General features: G+C 40.7%; 1 protein-coding gene across 5 annotated transcripts in view; it reads right to left on the reverse strand.

Moving 5' to 3' along the window:
• Positions 1 to 3,306: 3,306 nt before the first annotated feature.
• The window catches only part of KIF1C (kinesin family member 1C), a 31,612-nt gene continuing 15,994 nt past the window's right edge, over positions 3,307 to 18,924 (reverse strand). For 4 of the 5 annotated variants that reach the window (XM_074311684.1, XM_074311680.1, XM_074311683.1 and 1 more), the window contains 7 exons: positions 16,949 to 17,028; positions 16,281 to 16,375; positions 13,318 to 13,401; positions 9,590 to 9,776; positions 9,279 to 9,351; positions 8,091 to 8,702; positions 3,307 to 7,307 (listed from right to left, as the gene is read on the reverse strand). In XM_074311684.1, the coding sequence (XP_074167785.1) occupies positions 6,624 to 7,307; positions 8,091 to 8,702; positions 9,279 to 9,351; positions 9,590 to 9,776; positions 13,318 to 13,401; positions 16,281 to 16,375; positions 16,949 to 17,028 (1,815 nt within the window). In that variant the 3' untranslated portion in view covers positions 3,307 to 6,623. The remainder of the gene's footprint in view (positions 7,308 to 8,090; positions 8,703 to 9,278; positions 9,352 to 9,589; positions 9,777 to 13,317; positions 13,402 to 16,280; positions 16,376 to 16,948; positions 17,029 to 18,924) is intronic. The other variant, XM_074311681.1, reaches the window with a different exon arrangement.

Here is an 18,924-nt window from a genome sequence, read left to right on the forward strand (position 1 = left end):
TGTTTAGATCTTCCCTTCCTCTCAATCTTCCTAATTATGTTTCTTATCTTTTTCTACTTTCAGGTAGAAGCTTACTATGACAAAGTTCCTGCTCTATTTTTACCTTTGAGCCAATTTCCATTCCAATTGGGTCTATCTCAGATCCTCCAGAACAGGAATCTCTCCCCTTCCCTCTCCCCTCCCCACTGTTTGGATCACCAATTACACCAATTACAATCCCTTTAGTAAGATGAAGAAGCACCAGACTTTTCCATCATCCTTCCACTATATTTTTCAATGCACCCCATGGATCTCTGAGCCTTGCCAGACATTCATCCCAGGACCACCAGACCTTGCCATCTTCTCTGTAGCTTAACCAAGAGAAAGATTTACAGGAACTGATCCAAAAGTAGAACTAAGGAAACAGTACTCCCAATGGCTACAACAGTAAATGGAAAGAGTAACAATGTAAACTGAACATTGTAAAAAATAAAATAAAAAAAATTTGTAAGAATCAAATTTGACCTGAAAAAAAAAGATATGAGAAGACACCATTATGTCTCTTCTTTGCAGACATGAGAGTGTTAATCTTTTTGATGTATTGGTTAGTTTGCCAGATTATTTTTGTCTTGTTTTCCCCTTTAATTCTTTGATCTCTGGGTAAAGGAAATATTAATAATACAAAACAAAAGAATATGTGTAAAGTCCTTTATAAACCTTAAAGTTACAAATAGCTAGGTAAACATCTCCATGTCAGCTGAGACAACTTCTTTGTGGGAAGGAACAATGTTTTTATTGTTAGGATTCTTACAAGGTGCTAAGTCAGTTGTCTAATTTAGCTTGCTTCTCTAGTTCAGAGTTCACACCTTTCACACCTTTAAGAGTTCACACCTTTAGAAGAGCATATAAAAGGACAAGCCCACTAGAAGCTCCAGGAGATTAAGAGCCAGGATTCAGTAGGGAGATTCACAAGTCTAAAGGACAAACCCACTCATGGACTTTGGGAGATTCATAACTGGAATTGACTTCCATGAGATTCACAAGCCTACAGAAACCCACAATCCCACTCTTGGAGGCAGAGTCAAGATTCATTCCCACTAAACTGGGACACTGATGCATTGTTGGTGGAGTTGTGAAAGAATCCAACCATTCTGGAGAGCAATCTGGAATTATGCCCAAAAAGTTATCAAACTGTGCATACCCTTTGATCCAGCAGGGCTACTACTGGGCTTATATTCCAAGGAAATACTAAAGAAGGGAAAGGGACCTGGATGTGCCAAAATGTTTGTGGCAGCCCTTTTTGTAGTGGCTAGAAACTGGAAGATGAATGGATGTCCATCAATTAGAGAATAGTTGGGTAAATTATGGTATATGAATGTTATGGAATATTATTGTTCTGTAAGAAATGACCAGCAGAATGATTTCAGTAAGACCTGGAGAGAATTACATGAACTGATGCTGAGTGAAATAAGCAGAATCAGATCATCATACACTTCAACGACGATACTGTATGAGGATGTATTCTGATGGAAGTGGATATCTTCAACATAGAGAAGACCTAATTCAATTCCAATTGATCAATGATGGACAGAATCAGCTACACCCAGAGAAGGAACACTGGGAAATGAGTGTAAATGTTTGCATTTTTTTTTGGTTTTTTCTTCCCAGGTTATTTTTACCTTCTGAATCCAATTCTTCCTTTAAAACAACAACAATAACAAAATTCGGTTCTGCACATATATATATTGTATCTAGGATATACTATAACATATTTAATATGTATGGGAATGCCTGCCATCTAAGGGAGGGGGTGGAGGGAAGAAGGGGGAAAATTCGGAACAGAACGGGAATGCAAAGGATAATGTAAAAAATTACCTAAGCATATGTACTGTCAAAAAATGTTATAATTATAAAAAAATTTTAAAAATTAAAAAAAAAAAAGGTTCATTCCCACTTCCACCTTTGTACTGGCTAGAGACATTAGGAAGATGAGAGGCTGAAGCTGGCAGAGACAAAGGACTAGCGGAAAGAGCTCTTGGGAACCAAGGAGAGAGGAAGGCCTCCAGAAAACTACCCGAGCCCCAAGTGAAGGAGATAAGATTTTGGAAGAGACAATAAAGGATCTGGACTTTAACTCCTGGCTGAATTTGGGATTATTGAACTGAACTGAAACTAAGGCTGCTCCCAGAAGCTCCCCAAGAGATCTGCCCACAGAGAACAATTATATTTTAGAGAAGAGAACATTAAACATGATATTTATAGTCTGCACATGCTCTTTACTAATAGTGGTTTTCTGCTGTTCTTCATTCTCAAAGAGGACCATGACAAGGAGATAATGCCATGATATGCAAGTGAATTGGATTTAAATTAAGGAGGGCTGTACAAGGTCATCTGCCTCACCTTCCCCTCCAAAATCCATCTGGGTCCAGTGGGGAAATATAGATCAAGAAGACTGGATAAAGACCTTGGCCTTTTTCAGTAAAGATCTTCACAGATCTCAGTTTGACTGAGGCCGCACCTATTCAGTGATTAAAACAAGGTAGCAATTGAGACAAAGAATCTCCTTTTCTAGTCCCCTCCCAAAAAATTAAATGAATCTGAGAAGGGAAATACCCTCAGGGTTTCTGGTCAAAGCAGAAATGCTTTACATTATTTATATTCTTTTTTAATTTATAATTATTTACATATTTACTTTCAATCTCAGCCAATCGGGACCCAAATACTGACCAAACAGGGCTTGGTCCAGGACCTATTGGTGCCCAATTAGAATCAGATTGATCCTTTAGAAAGAAATCCAGCCAGTAAACCCCAAGATACTTGGGAGGGTTCAGAAGTGCAAAAGACAAAAAAAGAATGCTTTTAAGAGCATCTATAGGTAAGGATATGATACCCTAAATGGACAAAGGGAGGGAAGAAGGAAGGGAAGCTCAAGTATCTCCACATACTACCAGAAACTGATCAGTCCATAAACTACTCCTATTCCCTACTGCTTTAACCTGACCAGGTTTGGAATTTTAACTAGTAACGGTATGAAATATTTATCAGGACATTTATAATCAGTCTTTAGCCTCCTCTATGGAATCTTCTCTATTCATAGATCACCTTTCCCCGCTAGAGAAATAGATAGCATAGAGTATTAAACAGAATCAGGATTGGAAAGATTTGGAATCAATAAGATAGGAATTCAAATACTACATCAGACATTAGCTGTGTGACCTGGGAAAATTACTTTTAGGTTTGTCTATAAAATGAACATTCAATGACCTCTAAGGTCTCTTTCAACTCAAAATCTATGATCACATAATATACACAAGTCCAAATTCAATGTACTTTGGCAACATAGTTTATTGGACATAATTAAAATGAAAATATTAAAACACTACTATGCAGCACCCTCTTCTACCCACAATCTCCTAAAACATGTTTATTCTCCCAAACCTTTTTGGGTTGCTAAAGGAACAAACCTTAACCAGTCATTACTGCAGACCATAGAAAGGATGAGGAAGGCAATCTTTATGGGAAGCATAATATAAGTGGTTTCCCCTTCTTTCCATTTCCTCTGCTATACTGGTGTTTGAGTATTTGGATGCTGTAAATTTGGGGAAAGCGGGTTCTGTTCTTGGCTTTTTCCTAGGCAGTTTGTGACCACTACAATCCACCAGGATCAATCCCAAAATTACTGCCCACAAGGTTATCAATAGCCCTGACTCCATCAGTAACTGTTAGGCCCCTCAATTTCCCCCAGGATAAGAAATTTCTAAATTTTAAGAGCAAATATACAAAAAGAATTCCATATCCAAATGCCTATATCTAGATCTCCTCTTTCCTTCCTCCACTAGAACAGTTATAATTTTATTTCCAAGGCAGAGACTGTTCCACCTATTATGAGAATTTCAACTCCCCAATGATAAGATTATACATAAACATTGACTATATCTTAAGTTTTTGGTGTCTTCTCTGCTTGATAAAAAAGACTATGGATGTGGGTTATGATGTTGGTGGTTTCAAATATCCTTGCAATGGTGGGTTGGAGGGGGAATATTTATAAATGGCTACTAAAAATCAATACAACTTTGATCTAAATACAGAAATGACAAGGGCTGATTCCTCACCATGGACAAGTACTCTGTTAAGTTTGGGTACATTTAGCATGTTCCCCACACCCTGCTCTCAGGCATAGGTTACACTGAATTATACCTTGGTACAAAGTTACTATGACTATTAACACACCTTTTCTGAGTAAATTTCCCCAGCTATAAAGGCAAGGATGCCTGTTCTATTTCACAAAATGTTGGGGGGCATCCATGAATACCTTACACTATAGACACGAATGTTTAGTTACATGTGCAGTTAGTGTCCCTAATTGGAATAAAGGCTCCTCATGGGCAAGTGATTTTTATCTTCTGTAGAGTCTGGTACCAGAGTAAGTTTCCCAATGAGTTAATGACCTATCAGTTAAATAATCCAAAAGTATCTCTATAATCAGCTGCCAAACAAGAAATCAGTCGTCAAGTAAGGATGGTAACAGCAAAATGGAGAACTTCCCATTCCAATTTAAAATATTCATCTACACTTAGACTGGGTGCAAGTGCTGTCATCAGAGACAAGGTAAAATTGGAAAAGACTTAGGAGTCAGGTGAAGTATCAAAGAGTTGCAAAGGTTTTCATAAGGAAAAGACTGAAAAAAATCTCTACTGAAAAGTTGAAAACAAAGTAGACAATCTCTAAAACTGCTAAAGATGTGATTAGGATGGAAATGCATTTATTCATCAAATCACTGAATCCTAAAGCAAACATTTCCAACTCCTGAAGTCTGAAAAATAGTTTAGGAGCTAAAAAACAGGAGTGCAAACTACTAATTTTTGCACCAGATAAAAACTACCACAAATGACACCAGGAAACTAGCCATGGTAAAATCTCAATTGAGTTGCTGTGGTAGAGGAGGAAAGGGAGAAAACTGTCCCCACCTACCTTTTAATACTTAACTCTTGTTTCTATATTGTTGAAAGATAAATGCTTTCAACTCTTTCTAAATTGAGCACTTGAGGACAAAAAATAAGTTGCCCCGGTGTAGTTATGGCACTGGTAGATGCAAAACCTAAAGTGGGCATTCATTCTCTTAAATGATGGCAAAGGCTGAAAATGTGAATATGATCAAGAAAGATCAACACAAATGTATAGACAATACATCCAATAAGGGATATTTCATTATTAAATATAAGTAACAGGGTGATGTTTTTTGTAGAAAGCTGCTTTTCCAATGCATCAATAAGGCTTTTCTTGAATCTCCATTCTCCATTCAACTCCCCTCCTCTCTTCAGTGTAATGAGAAAAGAGGTGATAGTGACACTTGATAAGACTTTAGTAAGGGCAAGATGTTTGGATAGTGTAACTGTAAAGTGCTTTTATAAAATCTAAGTTCTGTGATAAAGTAACTTTCAAACAGTGTGCAGTAGTAATTGTACGGAGTCAGTTTCCGCTATGAAATCCTTTGTCCCATCCCCACTCTAGGACACTGTGTCTTGGCTTTGAATCAGGAACTTCACAATAATAGTTCTACCTCCTCTTCCTCTTCTGTAAGAGCTAAAGGAGTAAAGTGAAGTGTAGTGTTTGGGAGAAAAAGTGTAAGAATCCTAAGACCCAGGTTATGGGTCTGGAGGCCCCATTGCCTGGGAACCCTTTTTGTTGCTAATTTAAATGTTCAGTGTATTGTGACTCCTCATAGCAAGTACTATGCTGTTAAGTAAAATAATCCCTGGACTATATTCTTTAGGGAAAAACATGACCAAAGCACTATCAAAGTGAGGAATAAATCAAAAGAATTTCCTTTATAGATGCCTTGCAATTTTCCAAGAATGGGTAAAGAGCAGGTTCCCCTCATTAAAATGGCACTCCCCTGTTCATCACCACCACCACCACCACCCTTCCCCTAAAAAAAGCAACCCAGGGTGTGTTCAGCCTAGGCATGGAGGCCATTCAATGGACTCACATCCAAGACAAATCTGCACAGCGCTTTGCTGATTCTCCTAGTTTTCTATTCCACTCTATTACACATCTCTCCCCTTTGCCCCCCCCCCATATACACCATCATACCACCAATAATGAGCCACAGACCTCCCTGTTTGCTTCCTTTTAATGAAGGGTCCCACCATGCTGTGGGACCCCAACTACACCTGGCATGCCCCTGAAAATATATTGGAAGGCCTGTGGGGGGAGGAGAAATCTTAGGATGGCTTCATCCCCTTAACATGGAAACCCACTGGTTTGGGGAGGGAATTTTGTAATGCCCTCTTATGTCATCATACCTGCCCCACTTGAAAACAAAGAAAAAAAAAACACACACACACACAAAACTGGCTATACAGCACCCCACTCTTAGCAGCATTTGGGGGGAAGTCCCCCTCTGGGAGACATGGCCTTAAGGCAGCCTATCCCCCTTTCCTTCTCTTCCCTTTGGTTTACTCCTGGCAACACTACACTGTGCATCCTACTACTTCCTCCAACTCTTAGACCAACCTTCTCAAGCCCCCCAACACCTACTCTGCCCTTCTTATCTGTCCCTACTTGTGCCAATAATCCTATAACTGGGGGAGCAGTAACCCACATCTCTCCTCTAAGCAAGGAGCCCCAGTTACGCTCTCTCCTCACATAGCTGCCCCCTTTTCCTTGAGGTCAGGGGCTGAGCGCTGTCGTCTCATTCGAGGAGGTGTGGTGTAGGGAGGATATCGCGGACCAGAGGGCCGCTGAGCTGGGTAAGGTTGAAGCTGCTGGGGATAATAATTGTGCTTCTTGAGTTGAAACTGTTGGGACTCAGGTTGGTTGGGACCCCCACCCTGGGGGCGGCCCCCTCCATCCAGGGAGTTCCTCCGAGGCCTGTGGGGCCGTCGAGGACTGGGAAGCCTTCTAGAAGTAGGTGTTGATACAAGAGTACCCTCCTCAGAGGGCTGGGGTATGGCCAAAGCCTCTCCACTTTCCCCAAACCCAGGCCATGACTCTCGGTGCTGGGGATTGCTCTTGAAGGGAAATCGCAATTTGCAATCATGGGGTGGAACAAATCGGGCAGGAGGTCTTCGAAGCCCCCCACCTCGGCCTCCAGCAAGGCCTTGTAGCCCCTGAAGGCGTTGCTGCTCCTGTTTGAGCCACCTAAGACGGCCACGTCGGAAAGCAGGGTCTTCTTCCATCAACCTGGACACCCGTTCCCAGCTTGAGGGAGGAGGGGATGGGGGCTTGACAGTGGGGGTAAGAGCTCCATGAGTTGTGTCTTCTGGACTTTCTATCCCTTCTGAGGCTGCCCAGGTCACCTCAACATCCACTTCATCCTCATTTTCCTGGGAAAGTTGGGAGAGAAAAGTGAGAAGAAGGGGCAAGAAGAGTGGGAAATGGGGATAACCAAGTCTTGGAAAATAGTGATGAGAGAGAAAAACTCTAGAGAAAGAATGGCCCATTCATTCAGCATTTATTCAGTGCCAGCAGTTATTTGCTATGTCTCTAAGCAAGATACTTAACTACTGAACCTTCATTTCCGCATCTATAAGATAGAAGCTATACACACACACACACACACACACACACACACACACACACACACACTCTCTCTCAAAATTCTAAAACTACTTATTTTAAAGAGTTATCACTCCAATCATTAAATTTAAAGCTGGAAGAGATCATTAGTCCAACCCTTACCTTCCTTCCCCTGACCTTCTGCAAAAGAAATTGAGTTTTAGGACAATTAAGTGACTTTGGTAATGTCACAAAAGTAACTAAAAAAGTAGTAGTTCTAGCTTTGAACTCAGCACTCTAAATCCTATGCTTTCTCCCCCCTACCATGATATATGAGGATAACCATCTATGAACTGTACTGAAGTGGTCCCTTCTAATTAATTCTAATTACACAGTATAAGCTATATCAGGGGCCTTACAAAGAACAAATGTAAGAGGAACAAGAGCTAAGGGGTAGAGACTTAAGAAGGAAAGAATACAATGGGGGAATGGATGACTAGGTAGAGATGGAAGTGAAGGAACAAAGGTTCCTCAGGAAAAGGGTAGGGAGAAAAGCAAAAGACAAGCTAAGGGGTGCTAGCCAGGGTCCAGAGATGTAAGAACTGACTCACCTGGGTGAGGGGGATGACTCTTTCCATCCTCAGCATCCGATCCCTTAGTGCCCGAAGTTCCCGATCCTTGGTGCTATTTTGCAGCTTCACTTCTTGTAGGATTCCAGTCAGTTTGTCAATGTGTGCTCGAAGATCCTCTACCTCAGCCCCTCGGGCCCCATCCTCAGTAGACCCTCCTCCACCACTTCCCTCTTCTTCTCCTACTGTATCCCAAACATCTCTTGCCACAGCCCGCCAGGCATCCCCAGGCCCTTCAGGTTTGCCATAGGTACGGCATAGCTCCTTCATCTTGAGGGCAGCCAGTGCCTCGATCTCTGCCCTCCCATGTCGGAAGTCAGCCAGTGCCACCTCGTAACAGATTTCCTTCACTGCCTGCATCTTCAGGTCTGCCATTGTGGCCCATCGAGGGTCCTTGCCCTGCAGTCGCCGCCGCTGGGGAATCTGATAGACTCTCCGTGGGGCCCTGCGCTTACCACTGCTGGGCAAGCCACAGCGCTTGACGATGGACTGGACAGTGGTGGGTGGAAGTTGCTCCCGCAGTGATGAGATCAGCCGCCAGCTCTCCTCACAAGAGCGTTTGTCGGAGTCATCCCCGCTGTCTGAGTCTGCATACTGGGGTCACAGAAAGGTCTGGAGAGTTAGGGTTTATTTTATACCTTGGGATGGTCTGGTCTCAGTATGTCACAGGGGAACTAAGACAGGGATCATAGCAAGCACACAGAAGTTATGCAAATAATCATGGTACAATACAAAGAACACCAAGTATGAAGTTGACAAGTTCTTTTCCCAGCTCTACCTCTAATTAAAGTGTATGACTTCTGACAAATCATTTCCCTTTTCTGGTCCTCCACTTCTTCATCTATAAAATGAAGGAGTAGGACAAGTTCTCAGAAGTCCCTTTTAATTCTAGTAAATATTTTGTGCAAACTCCATTTTTTTTTTACTTTAACCTTTTCCCTTACATTATCTTTTCTTCATTAACTTTTCTTATTCTAATCAGAACCCTGAAACACTTTTCTCACCCTAATCTCAAACTCCCATCCCCATAATATTCTTGTCTAACCCTATTGTCACTCAAAACCCTATCACTAATCATGAGATCAGCCTTGTCATGACAGCTAATTGTCCTTCTCAGCCAATCTCCCCACTCCTCCAGCATTAGTTCTTGATCTCTCCTACCCCACTCACCAATCGATGCTGCTCTAACAGAAGATCAGCCTCTTCTTTCTCCTTCCGGTATTGATTCTCTAGATCTTGTAGCCTAAAGTGGGGGAGAAAGAAAAATTTCAGGACCATTTTTTTTTCCCCCATGTGGGATTAAGGAGCCACAATTACGGAGGAGAGGTAGTAGAAGTAGATTGCAGCACACGGGAGAATAATATTAAGGGTTGAAAAAAGAGTCAGTGTCTAGACCCTCTAAGAAAAGAATGGTATCAGAGCAGAAGGGAGGGGAGCAGATACTAAGGCACACTTGTCCCTCTTCACCCCACCAAAGGCACCTCTTCTCCATCTCCAGCTTGATATCAATGCCCTGCTGCTCTAGAAGCTCTTTTTGGGCAAAGTTCCAATCCACAGGTTCAGCAGGTGGCCCTGGAGTTGGGGGGACTCCACGCTCTCGTTCTAGTCTAGCCTGCTCAGGGTGATTGAAGCGGAAGACATGGTTCTTGCCCAGGACAATACGGTTCCCTGAAGATGGGGGGAAAGAAGAAGATAAATAATCTATCAAACATTTCTCTACCCACAAAGCAGAACGAGAATTTTCCCAAGAGATACCCAAAAGGGACTATAACATTCTCTCTCCTTTCCATCCCAAGTTAGAGTCTCTATGTAGCAGAAAAAAAACATTTTTTTTAGTATCCTTCCTTGTACTCTCTTTTACCCAGGGACAAGAAGCCTCATCATACCCTAATGCTAATATAACTATCTTTTTCTAGGAACCAACTAACAATGAAGCAAGAGAGAGTTATTAGAATCTGATTCTACTTTGCTGTTTCCTTGGAACAGGAAGAGTGAGAGGGTTTTAAACTTGATTGCCTGGACCTTGTACCTACATTCCTGTATCTGTCCCTAGAAACCTGTCAGCCTGTTTTAAGTTATTTTCCTTGGACTTCTCCTTTGTGTATTTTTGGCAAAGCAAATAATGCTTCTCATGCTATCTAAGCTTGTGGATAAGGAGGAAGAAAATAGTCAGTTAATGATCAATTCTGATGAACGCAGCCCTCTCCAACAATGAGATGAACCAAATCAGTTTCAATAGAGCAGTAATGAACTGAACCAGCTACACCCAGAGAAAGAACTCTGGGAGATGACTATGAACCACTACATAGAATTCCCAATCCCTCTATACTTGTCCACCTGCATTTTGGATTTCTTTCACAGGCTAAATGTACACTATTTCAAAGTCCAATTCTTTTTGTACAGCAAAACAACTGTTTGGACATGTATACATATATTGTATTTAATTTATACTCTAACATGTATTGGTCAACCTGCCATCTGGGGGGGAGGAGAAGGAGGGGAAAAATTAGAACAAAAGGTTTGGCAATTATCAATGTTGTAAAATTACCCATGCATATATCTGGTAAATAAAAACTATTAAAAAAGAAAAGAAAATAGTCAATAACATTTATTAACCACCTACTAAGTGCCAGGCATTGTGTTAAACACAGGGGATTAAAAAAAAAAAGGCAAAAGATAATTAAAGGCAAAAAACAAGATTATCAAGAAGTTTAAAATCTAATAGATGAGAATATGTATGCACAAATTATAAGAAAGGTAAATAGGAAGTAATTAACAAAACAAAGGCACTGAAATTAAGAGCCTGGGAAAGGCTTCCTACTGTAGAAGAAAAGTTTTTAGTTGGAACTTAAAAGGAAGCAAGGGAAGTTGGAAAGTAGAGATTTAGAGGGAGGAAACATCCTAGGCACAGGGAACAACCAGAGAAAATACCATCTCTCAGATGGACTTTCTTGTTTATGCAATAGCCAGAAAGACGGTGTCATGTAATCAAAGAACATGTGGCAGAAAGTAAGATGTATAAAGCCTAGAAATATGTGGGAGAGAGGAAAAGAGAACAGCTAAGTTATGAAGAGTTTATAAGATCAAACAGAGGATTATGTAGCTAATTTCTGAGGTAATAAAAGGCTATTGGAATTAATTGAATATGGCCTTTTAATATAGTCAGACCAACACTTTAACAAAATCACTTTGGTGACTGAATGGAGGACGGAGTAGAGAGCGTTTATAGCAGGCAGGCTACTACAAGTCAGGCATGAAGTGACAACATCCTATAGCACGAAGGTGGCAATATCAGAGAGAAAAGGGTTGTATTCAAGATATTATAAAAGTGAAATTAACATATTAGGTGGGGTGGAAAAGAAAAATTGAGGAAAAAGTGAGGTTGGGGGAGTAGATGGTGGTACTAATGGGGTGAACCCTGAATCTGTATCCCTTTTAATCTCTAAAAGAAGGGAAATTTGGAGTCTCAGGCTTTCCCTGGAAAAGCATACCTTCCCAGACAAGTGGCTCCATTCAATTGGAGATGTTGGTCAAATCATCCTCTATAGATCTTTTGGGGATGGTGGGAATCCCCTTCAGGAGGTTCCCAGACTGGGAAAAGCCTTCCATCTTTGTTTGATGGTCCTTCGATGATTAGCCCAGACAGCTTCCAGCCCCAGGCCAACCTTTGCTCATATAACCAGGGGTAAACATATCTTTGCCAAACTTCTAATGAGGATTTTGCCCACTAAGAAAGCCTCCTTCTTAGTGAATAAAAATCCTTTTTTGCCACAGATTTCAGGGTTCATGAATTCTTTCGCACTGCACCTGCGTTTCTGAGCAGAGGGGATCTCTCCCCCTATTCCCACACCTCAACAGCACCCTCAACAGTAATAGTAAAATAAAGAAGACAGTAGAGTTTAGGGGAAAAGTTAATGTGTTGAGTTTAAGATGTCTTACTGGAGATACACTTTAAGATGTCTGAAGGACAATTTTTATGTGAGACTGGAGATCAGCAGAGGCTAGGACTGAATAAGCAAAGCTGAGAATCATCAGCATGGAGATGAAAACTGAGCAAATGGGAGTTGATCACCAAGTAAAATAGTATGGAGAGAGAAGAAAAGGTGGCTCAAGACAGAACTCTATGGGGCACTCATGGTTATTAAGTGTAACTTGATAAAGACGCAGCAAAGAAAAAGGAGGAACAATCAGATATGTAGGAAAAGAACCAAGAGAAAGAGACGTCCCAACATTTTAGAAATAAGAGAGCATCAAGAAGAGGGTACTGACAATCAAAGGCTGAAGAAAAGGTCAAGGAGGATGAAGACTGAGAAATTGGAAATTCGGCAATTAATAGATCACTGATAAATCTGGAGCGTGCAGTTTTGGTTCAATGACATGGTTGGAAGCTAAGTTAAGAAAAAGAGAGAGGCACCTATTATAGATAGGCAGAAGAGAAGTAGTTTGATAATTAGCAGGAATGAAAATATCAAATGAAGGTTTTATGAGGCTGGAGGAGACATGGGCATATTTGTAAGTAGTAGAGAAGGGGCCAATAGACAAGGAGATTTTTAGCTTCTGATAAGTGATTCTAATACTGCCTTAGAGCCAAATCTAGAAGCCAAATCAAGTGAAGCAACTTAATGCAGTTCATGCATGATGAAGATTGTTTGCCTGTGGTCCAGGGCACATAGGTTTTTCCAATTTTATTTAAAATATTTAATTTATTTAAACCCTTATGAGGGTATGGGAGCTACTGTTGTGAGTAGTAAACATATAAGCTTCCCCATACCATGGTTATCCCTAAGAGCCTGAAACTGTATTACCATGACTGTCCACCTTATGAAACTCTTGACCTGACAACAGGAAACAGCCTGGAGAGAGAGAAGGGTATACAAGGATTTTTACTATACAAGGATTGTTTGTAGAGAAAGAGAAAACTTAAAAGGGCCATAACATTTGTTTTCAAGTAATTTAAATAGAAGATCTTCTACTGGACTCCAGGGAGAAAAACTAGGATTCTTGGGTGGAAGTTGCAGAGTGACATAAAAACGATTAATTTTAATTGTCCCAAAGAGAAATGTTTTGCTTCAGGAGTTCTGGGTTCCTTCTCACTGGAGATTCTCAAAGTGCTTTCTAACTCTGAGATTCTATTACTTTATTTCCATGCCTCTGGCAGTCTCCTCAAACTCATCCAATACCAGAAACCCCACCTCTGAGACCCTTCTACCTGATCTTAGCACCAGTGGCTGGGTCACAGGGTTCCCATTTACATATGTCTCAGCTCCCTCAAAGGGCTCCAGAGTCACCACAACTGGAAAGAAAAAAGAAAGTTCAAGGTGGAGAGGGTGCCTATGAGCTTGTATGCTGTAACTGCCCTGCTTTTACTGTCCCACCCTCCTCTTAGCTCCCCTAGAACTCCAAGTCAATGAGATTTTCAAATGCTCAATCACACAAACTCAGACACATACTCTCAAGCTCACAATGCCTCTCCCCCTACCTGTGGGGGATGGATTGGCCCCGCTGGTGGCAGCACAAAGGGAATAAAATAACAGTTAGTCCTAATTCATTTGCCTTTGTTGTGGACCTCCTCATTCACTACTACTATTACTATCTGAAAAGTTGAGAAGTCTCAGGAAACAATTCTAGTTAGTCACTTTGACCTCCAATCTTTTCATTCAGCCCTCCCCATTCCCACTTTCATCATCTACAGTTTTACCTTTATTACAACAGGCTCCTAACTTATACCCTACTATAATTCATCCTCCAAAGAACTGCCTGACTATTCATCTTCTTCATCTAAAACTTTCATCAGATAATTTCCCTGATCAATTGTCTTCACTGGATTCCAACTCTCTGCTTTAATAAGTTTAGCTTCTCCCTTGTTTCCCGGGCATTATACTCAATTCTTCTTAGTTCAATTTGCTCAGAATTCTCCCCATTCCCTCCCGAAATGCTTTTTTCACATTCTCTTTGTCCTTTAATATTAAAGTTCTACCTCTTCCATAAAGTATATGATAGGAGCTGGGCCTAAGTACTGTTGATAGGGAATTAAGTGCTAAAGTGGAGGTTCTGTTAAGAGTGAGAGTGTGTGTGCATGCTGTTTTAATAGTGGAATTGAGGGAGATCTGGAAAAAGCTGACCTGATATATGAGTTCCAAGGTTATTGTTATGGGGGGGGGGGGAAGACAGAAATTCTTGATGGGTATGGGGGGGTGGGGAGGAGAAGAGTTCTTTGGACAACCTGGAGATAAAGTTCCCTCCAAGAAATATGGTCTGTGCTGAAGGAAGCTTAGGGCACTCTGACAACCTGGGGGGGGGGGGGGGGGAACTAGCATCACCCAATCCTATGTTCCAAAATGCATCTATGCAGGGCTAGCTAGTTCCCAGGTGCCTTCAGAGCATCAGGCTGGTTAGAAGATGCCCATTGTTGAGGCTGCAATGCAATGTAGTGAAAAGAACACTAGGTCAGAAGGAGTCAGAAAAACCTGGATTCAAATATGGCACTAACTACTTTATCTCCGAACCCATCTGTAAACTATCTGTAAAATGCAGAGTTTACCCTAGACCAAAGGTGCCAAATTATCATGGGCCACATGCAACACTCAAAAGTCCAGAGTGATTAAAATATAATTGGGAAATGTTTACCAAAATAAAGAAAAATTACAACACAATAGAGATTATGTGCATTTATGGTTTTCTTTATCAGATCTGTTTCTATTTCAAGTGAACACCCCTGGTCTAGATGACAGTGCTAAGTCTTTTCCACTTCTAAATCCTATAATGCATACTGTTTGCCTCTTTTTCTAAATTCCTCTATCTACCCATACCATTCAATTCAACACTTTAGATACAACCTTACATTATTACTGACTTTTTTTCATGCACTTGTATGTTGCTCCCAGGTGTCCCTGTAACCTGCCTGAATGTCTTAGTACTGTGCTAGACAGATAGCTAACAGAAATTTAGCAAGTGACTTAAGTTCAACCCCACAGCTGCCTGAAAAATTGAGCTGAGCCAGAACAAACCACATTAACTTGCTAGGGTGACCTAGTCTGACTAACTCCCTGAGACAGACTGTGAAGTATCATACTTCAGATGACCTGAAATTCAGAGTAAGACACACAAATTTTTAGATGTGATCACTGTAGCAATTTGTCTGGCTCAATTGTACTTATTATAAGGCAGAAATTAATTAGGGGGAGTGTCAGAAAAATCACTGGAAAGTGATTATGGCTAAAAAAAAAAAAAAAAAGTTTTTTAAAAGCACCAATAAAATATTAAAAAGAAATATCAATCTGTTAAACCTAGATATGAATGTTATATAATGAACTATGATTCAAACCAATCCTGGGAGGAAGAAAAACTAAAAAAAACAAAAACTACATGTTCCTCTTCCCCTTAACTCCAGGGCAGGAAATAGATCTCTTGAAGTCACAATACATGAGGCTCCCTTTCCCTGTTCTCCTAGTTCATCTGTTCTTCACTTAACTTGGCCTGACTGCATGTGGAGTCACTGTTTCCCCAAAGCTAGCCTGGATGATATCACAACCTGTAAAGAACTTCTGTTTCTACAGAAAACAGGCTAAGAAGTTTCTCTGAAAACTTTGGTTCATGCCCATAGGGTTCATAATTCCCCAAGTCCTCACTACTTACAGTTACTCTAGAAGAATTCCCAGAAGTCTTTCTTAAAAAGCCAAAGAAAAGCAACTTCTGCTAAAAACAAATGCACATTCCCAAAATATATCTTGATGCTACACCTGCCTTCTGAGGAAACTGAAAAAGTGATATTGACCTGACTTCCTCTCCATCCAATTCTCCATTCTTCAAAATGTTCTTTGGATAACACTGCTCCAAATTATTACAATATTATTATTCACAAAACTAGAGGATGGCAGAGCTAGGAAATCACCTTGTCTAATCCAATTTTACAGATGTTCAAAGTAATACACAGGATAGCAGCAAACCTGGTATGACCTGCTGAGTATCTTGACTTACAATGACCTTTATTTTTTGCTATGTTGATATATGTTTTTAAAGTGTGCATCTTGTCTCTCTTCCTCAGGTCACCAGAGGTCTAGAACTATTATCTCCCCATTAAACATTTACCCCCACAGCACTGGCAAAAAGCTCTATGTTCATTGGGTATTGAGTATTGTCCCATCTTCCTGCTCAGCCCAAGACCCCCATTACCTTCTCCATCAGGCTGAGTGAGGCTCCGAAATACACAGTGCTTCTCTAAGATGAACTGTCCAGTCAGTTTGATATCCACATCTACTTGGCCTACTCTAGGAGGGAAAAGAGGGGGAAATGGTAGATAGGTTATGGTGACAGGGAAGAATCTTTGAAAATGCCAGGATCCCAGCTAAGGCAAAGGAGTACTTACAGAAAAAATTAAATCTCTCTATTGATCCTGGAACGCAGGGTTATTCCAAGGTATGAGGTCTATTATACTCCTTCCCTTTACCTTTCCCCCCCATCTTTGGGGTTCCCAAAACAACTTAACCATGAGGGCACTTTGCTCAGGGATAATCTGTAACTATATAAGGAGCATAGGGATAGGAAGAGACCTGCTAGGACTAGATTTGGGACCTGCAGTATTACATTTAATTGAATTTCTTCCTTAAGCCTAGATAACAAATTCAAAAGCAGGTTAGAAAAATGAGGTCATATATGAGTAAGGTAGAGTGCCTGAGGATTATTAAGGGCTTCATTTCCAAAGACAAGTGTTATATTAAGTAGTTCTCTTTCTCAGGAAGTGGAGACAAAGGAGAACACCAAAATGTCACTCCTGCCAACCCAAAAGGTGGTTGGCTCTGGAAGCTAACAATACAAAAAGGGTGACTGAAAAGAACGGCTACCTGGTGATACCATCTTTAATGTGATAGAGCAGACACTCTGACATCAAGGGATCTTCATTTAGATTCACCAGATGAGGAGTCTGTAGAAAGGAAAGACATGAGTTTTCATGAGTTGAGGGGAACTAGTCAGGGAATAACAATAAAGGGAAGGGAATGAGGCATGAGGGAATGAGTAGAGATCTCGGGAATCTTTAAAGCAATCATAAGAGAAATATCATAAAGTGTAAAGGTATGAGAGAATAGAGACAGTTAAGATCAGAGATTAAAGGGAAAAAAATCAGACTAAAAGAGAAGACAAACATGAAGCACATACAATGTAGTAGTACACAGTGACTTACTAAGCCAGGATGCAAGACCAAAGTTATCTCACCTGATTGGTGAAGGGAAGAAGAGGAGGAACACCAACTCCTTTTGTGAAAGCTGAATCTCTTGTATCCCATATGTCACCACACCAAAGCCTCACCCTTTAGTTACCACTACATAAGTGCCCAACACTGACACTAAGACACTTAGCCCCTTCTCCCTTCTCTACTACTGAATTTGAGAAGGGGGGAGGGACTCCAGATCTAATTGTTTTTAGGAACTAGATTTGAAGGCCTCCACTTCCTGGTATTTACAGAGATACCACCTAATTTACTCTGCACCAAACCCCTGCCCTATATAATGGTTGAATTCCTTAAACACCCAGTCTCTTGCTTGCCAGGTCCTCACGTAGATCCAAAGCTTCAGCTACCAAGGATAGATAGAAGTCATTGCAGTCTATAGCCCCACTACTGTCTCCCTACCATAGGATAAGATAAAGTGAGAGTCTAGTCAGACCCTGAAGGTCTGATCACCAGGGATTGACTAATTAAATCATGAAACTTGATCTTACTGCCTCAATTCTACCTCCCTGATGTCTGAGACAGAACAGTAACTGAGGAAGTCCAATGAACCAACCAGTTTACTCCCTCCTCCTTTAATCCTTCTGATTCAGTCACAATCTATCATTGTGACACCCCAAACTCCAAGTTCTAAAACCCTGGCTTAATCTTTGACAAATTTCCCTCATCTAAGATTTCTTCCTTTCATATCCTTTACATTTTCTTAACATTCTCAGAAACCTGGTTCTCTCCAAAAGACAGACTTTATAATGCACTTTTTCTCACGTGCCCCCAACACTGCATCTCAAAGCCACTTTCAGATGCTCACTCTGTTCCCAACACTAAACTATTTCTTTTCTTTTGACAGTCACCCAGCTCTACTATTACTCCCCTTTATCTCAAGTAATTTCTTAATTGACTTCCTCTCTACTAACCCCTGACCTCACACTCCAGAATTTCAAGATAAATACTGAAGTCCCTCAAACTAACTAGTCCCTTAGTTCACTTTTTGCTATTAGCCAAGACTGGCCATTTTCAGTACTTTGGTCTCTGATATTTCCTTTTTAGATCTCTTTTGTGTTTCCATTTCTCCTTTAGCTTCACTTTTCCATAAAAGATTACAGTAATAGACTGAGAGCTAAAAGGGAATTCATTGCAACTTCCACTCCTTGTACTCTCTCAGACCATTAGCACTTGCCTCCTTTCAGTTTTTACTCTATAGTTAATGAGTTAAAAACAATACCTTTGTCTTACATCCTACAAAATCCCAAACCTGGTTTATATACTCATGGCCTACTTTCCAGCATCACAGATTTAGAGCTGGAAGAGCTGGTTCAACCTCTAAATCCAAAGGCTAAGTAACTTGCCCAAGATCACACCTAGCTTCTCCGAGTCCAAATGCAGCAATCTTTCCCCTGTACCAATCTGCTCCTCAGCTCCTGCTCTCATGAAGAAAGTTACACTATTGCATTGATCGAATCATTACCAAATTAAGCAGATACAGAACAAAATATTATTTTTTTTTTACAAAGACCATGTGGAAAAAACATTAGGCCTCCCTCATCCCTTTTAGAAATATTTTTAAAAAGCCATTTTCTCAGTATCCTAGCCCAA

The sequence above is a fragment of the Sminthopsis crassicaudata genome, chromosome 4, assembly GCF_048593235.1.
Source record: "Sminthopsis crassicaudata isolate SCR6 chromosome 4, ASM4859323v1, whole genome shotgun sequence".
NCBI classification, from domain to species: domain Eukaryota; kingdom Metazoa; phylum Chordata; class Mammalia; order Dasyuromorphia; family Dasyuridae; genus Sminthopsis; species Sminthopsis crassicaudata.